The sequence below is a fragment of the Lottia gigantea genome (assembly GCF_000327385.1).
Source record: "Lottia gigantea unplaced genomic scaffold LOTGIsca_91, whole genome shotgun sequence".
NCBI lineage: Eukaryota > Metazoa > Mollusca > Gastropoda > Lottiidae > Lottia > Lottia gigantea.
Window position 1 is genome coordinate 973843 of NW_008710984.1, and position 11499 is coordinate 985341.

General features: G+C 33.6%; 2 protein-coding genes across 2 annotated transcripts; both read left to right on the forward strand.

The window, feature by feature from the left end:
• Positions 1-1234: 1234 nt before the first annotated feature.
• Positions 1235-4701, forward strand: LOTGIDRAFT_236982 (hypothetical protein; the record flags this gene model as incomplete). Its single annotated transcript, XM_009068609.1, has 6 exons — positions 1235-1386; positions 1743-1836; positions 3391-3521; positions 3736-3817; positions 4010-4164; positions 4427-4701. 6 exons carry the CDS (start codon positions 1235-1237, stop codon positions 4554-4556), a joined length of 744 nt encoding a protein of 247 aa, XP_009066857.1. The 3' UTR covers positions 4557-4701.
• An 818-nt stretch (positions 4702-5519) lies between these two features.
• Positions 5520-9857, forward strand: LOTGIDRAFT_236983 (hypothetical protein). Its single transcript, XM_009068610.1, has 6 exons — positions 5520-5584; positions 5952-6136; positions 6652-7662; positions 8049-8150; positions 8315-8538; positions 9406-9857. Exons 2-6 carry the CDS (start codon positions 5968-5970, stop codon positions 9847-9849), a joined length of 1950 nt encoding a protein of 649 aa, XP_009066858.1. The 5' UTR covers positions 5520-5584; positions 5952-5967; the 3' UTR covers positions 9850-9857.
• Positions 9858-11499: the final 1642 nt, after the last annotated feature.

Here is an 11499-nt window from a genome sequence, read left to right on the forward strand (position 1 = left end):
ATACGTTGGTTACTATAAATATACACTAGACGGTGAGATATATTTGCAATCTATCAAACCACAAAACCAAAACCAGAAATATCTTTCAAAATTCTTTTCAGATTTTTTTTTTTAATTTTTGATAATAAGAAAGGGAAAATTTAATCAAAATTTCGGGGCAAAAGTGTTATTAATGAAGGTCACTTGACTTGTCTTTGTTGGAACATTTAATTATCTGAAGGAAGCAAGGAATTGACAATTAGGAACAATATTCTAAAAGAATTCGTTACTAACTTATTTGCTATTTTCTATTCTACAGTTTGGAGTTTGGATCAATAAGAGCCTTTAAATAAATCTGTGAAATGTTGGCATATCAGGGACTTTAGGGAAATCTTCATTTTAAAAACGTGCTATAGAACAGTTAGTGCTCTAATTATTTTTATCTATGTTATGAAATGAGGATCGAATTTCGTGGTAAAAGTTACCAAAGATACAAAGGTTGAGATAATCAATTACCACGAAAATAGAGAGTAGATAAGAGAAAATAGAAGTAGTCAATGAAATATTATTGGGACAAAAAAGAGGGGTGACTTAAAAGTTTTGAACCTTAAATAGAATACATGTACATATTGCTTGTAATATCTATGCCCCCTGTTCATGTTCGGTGACTTTGTCTTGGTCACACAACACAATAGAATAAAGAATAAGGTTTGAGTTGCAGCCAGGAGTTGCTAGTATTTTATTTTCAGACACACAATGGGTATAAAGTAGATATGACGTGTATAAAAAAAATACGACAAGAAGTGAAATAGGGGCAATTTTGATCTTTCTAATCAAATACTTGTTATCAATGGGATATAGTCGGCTTGATGAAAACTTTAGAATAGATTGCTTCTCTATATATGCCTTTATGTAAAAGAAGTATCTGAATTAGTAAATGTTACTAAAACTAACAGTAACACATTAGTGGTAATTTACTACATAATTGTAGACACTACAGACTACTGGTATTCATTCTGAATGAAGGTGGATATCTAGAAGCTCATAAAATTTGCTAAAACTTTCCCGTCAACCCCCAAAATCAATAACCAAAGCTCGGAATATTTTATTTATATAAAATGAACCTTATATAATAACATCATACTATATTGACTCGAGATGTTTATCACGTGAAGAGTCTGATAACATTTTTATAAATAATACAGATAAAAGCGAAACTAGATCGTTAAGCTCCATCCCTTTCTCATCAACCAAGATGGTGTCCAAGCTAATTCTGTTTGTGTCTCTGATTTGCGTTTCAGTTTGTATTAAGGAACCATTTCAACATTTACCTGATGGTTGTGTGATCCATACTGATCAGGGAGTCATTGATCTTACTCCGCTAGGAAGTAAATACCATCAACCTACGTAAGTTTTTGAGTTCGCAATAGACATTAAAAACAAAATTTCTAAACGTTTTCCTTAACTTAACTTATAATTCACAGAACTTTTTGATAAGAATTCCACATCGAGTTTGTCAATGTTAAAGACCGTGATATTATTTACAAAAGCGACAGTTGAATCGCTTTTATATGTTTATTTCCATAGATATTCTACTTGGAAGTGGGTTGTTCTACACTGTTCATCCCCCTCGCGAGTAAGATTTTGGAAAACCAGTTTCGTAGTCCGTAGAATATTTCTCCTCACATTACGTTGCTTATCTTCAATAAATCGATCAGGAGTAGAAAAGTAGAACGCTAAACTCAATTTCTTCATTAATATAGATTTAAAGATGTAGTTGACCGTATTACCAATCTGTATTCATATTCATGGAATCCATGTTTTGCATTTAATGAGGGAAACTGCCACAATGTTTCGGTAGGTGTTTTGCAATTTTTACAACTTTTATCGTCAACTATTAAATTTAATATATGTATGTACCTGTAGATAAAAAGAAAAAAGTGTATGATATAGAGGATCTTAAACAAATACTAATACCATATGAAATTTCCCGAGCCTTGGCGTATTCTTAAAATTCATATGACATAGAAAGGGTGAAAGATTCTTTTTATCACACAACTATCAATAAACGAATATTCTCCTTAAATTCTTTCTGCGGCGAACAGACTCATTGCTCATTGCCCACCCGGACGCAGATGGATAATGCTTGTTTGATAAGCTGTTCACCAACGTTGTGCTTAATACATTTTCCAATGAGACTTGAGATCTGGTAGCTAGCCTAAAGGCCGTGATCTAAATTTTGGCTTGGTTGCGAGAACAATGATTCGCCTTTCTCCTCCTTCAAAGAATTTTGCGGGTTTACTCGAATATTTCGCGAGTAGTGTATTTTACTGATAATGTAGCCGGCTTCATTGAACCGTTCACGAGAGTTTTCTTGCAGAGAAGGCAAAATAGACGCGTTTCATCTTATTGGCTTGAATAAACTCGAATTTGTAAATAGTCAATGGAATACTTCCTCATCTTAGGTTTGGAAGCCTTCAGCATAATTAGCTTTCTTTGGTGTTTTAACACTGGTCAGAATCAAAGGCACCCTTGGACTTTTTTCACCCTCGAAAAAGTCTTATTACTGAGTTCATTAAATTGAAACTAAGTCGCCTACTTCAAAGAATGCCAAGTTGTTCTGTTTATATGTAGTATGAATACATTACCCAATTTGCATAGTTATTAACCTGTGCTGTGAGTGCTTATTGATTTTATAAAACGGTGTTATGAACCCTAGAACAGTATTATGGGTTTTTGACATAATAATAGAAACAGTGGCTTAACTACAGGGACTGGTTGAACCAAGTCTAACTTAGTAATTATTCGTTATGATCAGGTCAAATTTAATTATATTCTGAAAATTCTGAAAAGTTCATAAGCTGCTACCAATGTTTCATCAAAATGTTGTTTTGGATTTAGGGTGTTTTGTTCAGTGGTTTGGGTCGTTAGTACTTTGTTTATTGTATTCTCCAAGATGCTACCAATTGCTAGCAGTCAATCGCAAAAAATTTTCCTGAATCAGAATGACTGATAGAATATTACTTGAATATTTTAACTTAATTCTATTTTCATATTTGAAAGTTTATGGCATATAAAAGTCATATATTGATGTAAAATGCAAATAAATATCATAATTAATCTTACCTGACATTATTACAGACATTCTATTGGTTGATTTCTAGATTATTTATATACAGTATCACAATGTAATACAATGTTGTTTTAATATTCCTGATGTCATGTTGATTGTATAAATTATACTACAATATTTCAATATAACTTTTTACTTCCAATTAATTTCACCATATACAATATAGTACAATATATCACAATGTTCTGGGGTTTTATTGAGAATTTATACAAACTAACACAATGTATTACACCATACATCTATCAAATAATCAATTATAATCGTGTTTGTTATTTTAGATTTGTCAGAAACTGCTTGCCCTTGACTCTTATGAAATTCTCGGTTATCCAGAACAAGTCACATTTCAAGAGGTGGAAGGCCATACAGGTGCTCTAGTCTACCGATCCACCGATCAATTGGGCCAACAAAGGTAATTTGTATTTTTAATGAGAATTGACCGATTCCACACGCTACCTCTGTCAGTGTGAACGAGATGCAATAAAACTTTGTGACTTCAAGCATTTGAAATAGTTATACAGGATGGTCCGAGTCAGACATGGTTGGTCAGATGAAAATATTTACGAAATAAAAGAATTGAATGCTTAGCCTCACAGGCTCACGGTTGCATATTTCACCTATTTCAGGGTTTCAACCATTCTTCTAACCTGTGAACCTATTCTAGATGGAATATTCGAAGCTTTCCCCGAGGATCCTATTCTCAACTATGTAGGTTCAGATTAAATTATTTCAATTAAGAAAGCTGGAACGCTTGTTTCTAAACAAATAGGACGGATACTGAAAAAATATGCATGAATTTCTCTCCTGGTTCAGCCTTTTCCAAAGTATTTATTGTATAATCGAGCTCGAATAAAAATAAGGTTTCACATTGGTGTCTGGTAAAAATAATTCTTCTTTCAGAAATTTGAATTAAAAAGTAAATATGCCTGCCCTAATCCATTAACTCCCCCACCACCAGTGACTGGCGGTTCAGTAACAGCTACAGTACCAACACCTCATCCAAAACCTGGAATCTTCAGCATAAAGATCATCACCATTTTACTATTCTCTATACAGTAAGTAGTTTTGAAGTAACTAATCTATTTTAAATTTAGGGAGTGCTCAATATCAATGTTCGCAGGTTGATAATTATTCAAGTGATCAAACGGATAATCTTAAAAAAATCGAACGAGTTTGTTTAACAATGGATCATCTTGCAAGGAGCACCCATTTGGAACATTTGGAGTGATATTTACCAATATCCGTGGAGGTGTTCAACCTTTTTGAGAATTCTAATTTCTAGTATGGACAGTCACAAATCATATTTTCCTATTTCAGATGTTCGTTAGTGGTAATAGTTATTCTATTAATAGTAGCTGTAGTTAGCCAAATTACCAGACGCTACTCATCATCTTCAACAAGCGGAGTTCCAGAAAAATTGTCTTTTGCTTACAAACAAATGGACTAGTCTTCACAATGTTCATGAAAGGTTCCGCGTACTGATAGTCGAGATCCAATAGGTATTGTCTTATATTCAGTTGTCACCTCATATACCATGTCACACTTGTATTATTTTTTTATTGTTAAAATAAAATTGATAAATAAATTTCTAAACAAAAGTTTTAAATGTATTTTCTAGTCGTTAAAAGAGCTAAGCTATTAAGCAATGTGCTTGATTAAGTGTGTAAGATTGACCTTGCCAAAACTGAAATAAATCAGAAAGGGGGAAGGGATTTGTGATGGAAATATAAAAAGAAACATGAAAATAACGTCTGATTGAGTACTCTATTCTTTTCGTTTTACTCAGTTTAACTGGTCGTTGCTTTTCGAGAGTAATTCGATGAAAATGAGATAAGGTCACTCCGAATGGAATATTCTTGATTTGCATGTTAATCAGATTAACTAAATATTTTATCTTATTAAAATGAATTTCGTATTGTTATATTATGAACATGGGTTTTAAACCTGTTTTTATCAGAACTATTGAGTATTGTGAGTTCGTACCATTTCAAAGTAATACTATGTTAAGCACCAATGCAATTTCCATAGTCGGTCTCTCGTTGTTGCCTCAAATCTCGATCATGTGTTGATGTCATTTATTAACTCATAATTTGTTTTCAATCGGATATACATTGTAGTCTTAGTGGGTTAAATGTTAGACCCGATAACTTTATTTAGGTCTCCGTTTTATTAAATACGAATTGTTAGAACGATAGAACGTAATGCATTGTTAGTTCTGTTTAACACTCGATTTTCCAGCCCTTATTTAATAGTTACGTTCAAAAGGGACTGTAAACCGAGACTTGTATCCGTTTAAAAGCTAATTGAGGGTGTAAAATTGATTGATAGAACAGCTGTAATTGTTTACTATTGCTAAGTAACGGTACAATGGCGATTTGGTGAATAAAGTATACAGGTTGTTTATAGCGAGGAATGTTAGAAAGTGTTCGATATTTAATTATGTTTGTATGAATATTGTTCACAAGAGTTAATCAGGTAAATCCCAGTCTTTTCTTATCTCTTATCAGTCCAATATACACTTGTTGAGGGTCACTTGTATTTATTTGTTTGTGTCACTGACTATGATTTAAGGCCTCCCTTGATAAAGTGTTACTTATTTACCAACAAAGATAATAGGGTTAAAGTGGGTTTTCTCAAATTTTATTTGATTAATAGTGCCAAAGTGTTCAAGACTATTTGCCCCTCGCATTTGCCCATAATAATTATCATTGAACTCCGCTTTTCTTTGATCTAATATATTCAAAAGGTCAAAATAAAGATCTGCCCGTATCAAACCTATACTACATTTATATTATAACTGATTGAGATCATTTTGTGTATTAATATTGGTTATCTTTAAAAGAGAAAGAAAAAGCAACATGGCCAACGCAGACGTCCCCTCACTAGATCTGGGTTCACTCAGTCAAAGTTTACAGAATATATATGATATTGGAACAATGGATACTACTATAGACAATGATTTAGGATCAGGGTACGTCATTCAGATTGGCACTGAAGATTTTAAAGGAATCAATATTCGTAGGTCAGGTGAGTTATCCCGCTTGGTAGTTTTTTATGTTAGGTTTGGAAAGCTGAGATACATTCAGACCACAGGCAACTAGTAGTGAGACAATTGTACAAAACTTCCCTCTATCCATCTTCTAAATTATATAATTATTTTGTATTCACACCACTTTAAATATATTTACCCTTAAGAGCTATTCATAAATCAAATTTATTGTTTGACTATTGGTATTCAATAACTAGGCTATATGATATCAATTTGTAGTCAATATAGATCTTATAGTGATTTGTACATAGACATGGTATACAGATATTACGTTAAAACATATGATTACTTTAAAGGATACTGAATATGAATAAAGGTGAATACCATATTTTCATTGATTTCTTCTATAAAGCAAAAAATAAATTACAGAATGAGACGGTTTTTGGAATATTCCATAAACGCTTAACGTTTTGAAGAAATTTTTGATATTGTTTATTTTCTTGATTTGTCATTGTGTTGTCTGTTGTCAATTTTGTTATCTTTTTTATTTTAGATACACCAAACACATATCTGCCAGAATTTACAAATAAACCAGACATTACGTTAAAATGTGAACAGTGTGGATATTTTGTGGACATTTCAACCCTTCTAGAACATCGGAAATATCATGCTAGTCTTGTTATAATGAAATATAAATGCGATTCACTGCCAGAATCTTGGGAAGAGCTATTCAAACGACGGAATCAGCTGATCAGAAAAATCAAGCAGTCGACTTCATGCGATTTACCACCCGATCCTCATCAAATACAAGTTATTGATGAAGCGTATGAATATATGAAAGCTCATCTGGAGGACACATTCCATGCATTCAGACACGTGGAAGAAAATATTGATACCAGCGTAAATGGAGTTGCCTTGAATTGCAGCCCTTCGTGTGTTTATGCAGTCGGAATTGCATCCAGTGCCAACAGGAAGTGGAAAAGTTCAATGGAAGACACTAAGATTTACCAGGATTGTTTTGGAGACGACTCAGAAAAGTGCTATTTGGGAATTTTCGACGGACACAATGGACATACTGCAGCCGAGACTGCCTCAACTGAATTTCATAAAATATTGCTGAGTGAAATGCGAAAATTTGACCCTAAAACGAAATCATCCGAATTACAAAATATTGATGACAACCAATCAGAAGCAGAAGTTGGTGATAGTGCGGACTTGTATGGCGAAAGTGTCAATCTAGTTCAGCAAATCATCAAAATATGCGAGGAAAAATATCAACAAGTTTTCGGTGAAGCAACTGACGATCCACCTAAGAAATGTAAAGGCAGCTCAAAATTTAAAACTATATTTTCTGAAAGGATGTCTGAAGCTTACAAGAAGGCATATAGATTATTTGACATTTTACTATCGTATGGAAAAGATGAAAGGTCAAAGGTCAGATGGAGTGGTTGTTCAGCTTTGAATATTGTCATACAGAATACACAATCAGATACAAATAGTCAACAAAACAACCCTTCAGAACAATCTTTAAAAGAAATCGGCTTGATCCATTTGGCAAATGCTGGTAAGGTTATATATAGCTGGAAAACATAATGCCTAGATTTCAATTGTCACAACATAAATGAGTCTGGCTGGAGTTTATGCTGATCTTGAGTATGACAAGCGACTAGATTTTTTAACTAATTCCAGCAACTGACATCATCTCTAAGTATCTGGCCGAAGCCCACAACCCACTGAGGACTGACAAATTGAAGTTCTCACCAGTCGTCCATGTTCTACTTTCTAGCAAATTTAATCTTGTAGACGAATTGGGCGATAGAAAACTATGATCATCCAGTTGGTCAATCGGCTAGTTAGTTGTAAAACATCTTTATGAGATGAGAATTAGACATGGCTATCACCATCTTATTATCATCATTATATAACCCGTGTATTTGCTGTATTTTGTAGGTAATGTGAACTGTTTGTTAATACGGGGTAATAGATCTTATAGACTCAATAAACAACATTCACCAGATAATATCAAAGAAAGAAAGCGAGTTATTAAAGCAGGTAGGCCTTGCCAACTACAAAAGTAAATTTTAATTCAGAGTTTGAAGAGGTACAAATTCATTTAGATTCCCTAGTTTTGATGTAGATGTATAGTGCAGTGATTGTATCGCCAGAATGTTGCACAAAATGCATTTTATTTATATGTTATAATCATTGTCATTCAGGTGGTAACATCAACATGGCTTCATCTGACTGCCCCGTTAATGGTGTTTTGTCGACAACGCGTGGACTTGGTAACCATGGTGATATCAAGATGAAGAAATCGGTGATAGTTGAACCATATACAACTTGTGTTTCCATTGACCAATATGCCCAGTTTGTGGTCATGGCATCCAGTGGGGTCTGGGAAGTTTTTTCTGACGAGGAGGTTGCCTCCCTTTTACTGAAGGTAAGACTATATTGATTTTAGTCCTTACACTGAACATGGCATTATTTTTTTGCAGAAAGGTTGACCTTTAACTTTTATTTTCGCCATTCACAGGAACTATCAGTGACGTATCCAGGATTTCTTTGACGGAAGAGGGGAGTATCCCTGGAAATCTTGGAAGTAGGAGACGCATCTAACGCTATTTTTTCTTTTTCCTTTTTTTGCCCCGTGCAGCAACATGCCCCCCTAAATACGCTACTGGGAAGAATAGTGCAGATACCATTTTTATTGTTTTCCGATATTTATGTGTAAGATGGACACTGATATGTGATATTTTAAGTCTCCATTGTAGACATAAAATATCAAAAAACAACAAATTACGAAATTACCCAGAGCCACTTATTTATTTATTTTTAAGCCTCTGAGAAAATTGCAGAAGAAGGTAACAACATGCTAATCATTAATAAATACAAAACTCTCTTTTTTAGTGGGGTTGAGGGGGTGAGGTATTATTTTCCATTTAATATAGCGTAAAACTATATAGGCCTAACATATGCAATGGAATTGACAAAGATAGTTTAGATTAACAATATTTTTTCTTCATTGTATTATAATATTTCATTGTAGCCAAGTTTTAACAGTTGATAATTAACATAGCGATCTATTTTGAATTTTATTTATAATAATAATTTTCTCTTTCTTACGTTCGGAGTTTTTGTCTCAGTTGAAGTATGTTTAAGTCGAATAGGACTGTTCAGACGGTTTTATCAGTATATAATGTTTGGGTATTAGCGAAAGACTTATCTTTCATATTTTGTGATGTTATTGCTGATAATGTGCATTTTGACATTATGACTTACATGGACTTTATGTTTTGGATTTTTTCAGCTTTTACCATGCAACCAAATTCCAATACCAAGTCCGATTTCAGACTCAATCGCATCCTTATTGAAACACGAAGATCCACTAGTACCAAATGCCACATCCACAAGCCGAGATTCATTAAGTGTACCTTCAATTTCCACAAGAGCAGCACAAAACAAAATGGAGTGGACGGACGTTAAACCGGACACACTGACAATAGCCGCAGATCTGAATACTGAAATTGGTAGTCACCGTGGTGACGACCATGATACTATTCTCCATGACAACGAGATGATGTCAGTTCCGGTCAACTGCGATATACCCGATCATAAACCCCAGACAGTGTCTGATTTTAGAAGGGAATTAGCCAAGTCCATGGCAGAATATTTAGTCCAAGCTGCACTGTTAGCTGGTTCAAGAGACAATATTACTGTTATGATAACTTTACTTCCTGGTTCAGGTGTATAAAAATGGTTTCCCTATTTGATTTTGATATAAGACATTTAGAAGTGAGGAGTACATAACACAAACACAAGACAATATTATATAATAAACACACTTCTTTAATAATATTATAAATTATTTTCCATAATATTGTCTTGTGTTTGTGTTATTTAATTTTGTTATGAGCTTTTGTTTTGTTATTGCAATATAACGAGAAAAGAAAAAGAAAAGTAATGAATAACTATATAATCACTTAGTCACTTTAAAAATTATAAAAAAGCTTTCACTCTTCTTTTGCGCTCAGATTACTTTTCGTTCATACACGTATCTAATTCATCAGAATCAATGCAAACCGTTTTCGCGCCAGTTTTTAGTCACAATCCCCAATGACGAACCATCAAAACTAATTCAAAATAAAATATGGACTCACTCCACTAATTCATTTGCCATCTCCTCCCATGTTAAAGCACGAAATTCAACAACTTTTTCCAGAAATCTCGTTGTAAGCTTTCCAATATGTCGAATGAGAGCCTGACCAATCCTAAATGTCTCCTAAAAAATTCAATATATGATGATCATGAAAATTTTGAGCTACTAAAATTGAAAGTAGATCTGTTATACTCATCCGCTAGAGTTTGGGCTTCACAAAACGACTATTTCTAGAATTAGCCTTCCGCCTTTAGGTCTCACATCATCTCACCAAATCTTAAAGATAATGAAACGAGATTTCTAAAAATACCCCAAAATAAGCAGCAAAAAACCAAAAAGGGAGAGAGAAAGAAGATTTCTAACCATTTTGCATAAAATGTTTTAGTGGAGTGAGTCCATCTATTTAAATAAAGTTTTCTCCCTTGTTATGGATTTTAATCATTGACAAAGTAGCCTACATACCCGCGTACTCCCCAATTCCCCAGTAAAGAAGTCATTATATATTCATCAGGTGTAATAAACCTCTTAAAACGTGCGCATTACAACAAAATCCCTTATCTGATGACTCAAAATCAATGCAAAACTTTCAAGCATACTACGTCATCAGTCACCATATCCCTTCTTTGACCCGTCTGGCAACAGACAAAACCAGTTAAAAACAACATAACTGTTTAACTGTAGTTATCTCCCTTAGAATGGATACAATTTACTGACTAAGTAGGTACTAGCATTTTCTTTTTATGGATAAAACCATCGGTAAGAGCAATCGACGACCCTACTGAAGAATAAAAAAAAATAGATTATTAGACGACCAAAGTCAAAGACTACATATGTAAAAGATATCAAAAATTCGATTGGCAAATAGCAATATATTTTTACTCTCTACTCATAAGACATGACAACATGTTAACTTTGCTCTTTGCGAACGTGGGTACAACAATTCGCAGCACCCTCGGACTTAATATAATTGAAATCAGTTTACAACTTCGTTTCGTTAATATTATTTTTTCGGAACGAAAACAAAAATAACGAAACGAAATTGTAATCTAATATTAAGTAGACTGCCTCGGACAATAAACCAAAGCTTTACTTTGTGTCTCTATATTTTACTATCCATGTAGATCCATTGCGTTCGGATTTTTTACATTTTTCGATTTGAAGTTATTTAGAAAAATGTTGCATATCCAAAAATTAACCTGAAATATACAGCAAAGATGACAAAAATTTTAATAGGTTTCTGCACTC

What these genes read in the sequence shown, in the direction of transcription:
- LOTGIDRAFT_236983 (XM_009068610.1), top strand. Translation starts at nt 5,968, where the DNA reads ATGGCCAACGCAGACGTCCCCTCACTAGATCTGGGTTCACTCAGTCAA. An exon ending in AAAGCGAGTTATTAAAGCAG is followed by an intron (nt 8,151 to 8,314) that starts GTAGGCCTTGCC and finishes ATTGTCATTCAG; the next exon opens with GTGGTAACATCAACATGGCT. An exon ending in TTGCCTCCCTTTTACTGAAG is followed by an intron (nt 8,539 to 9,405) that starts GTAAGACTATAT and finishes GGATTTTTTCAG; the next exon opens with CTTTTACCATGCAACCAAAT.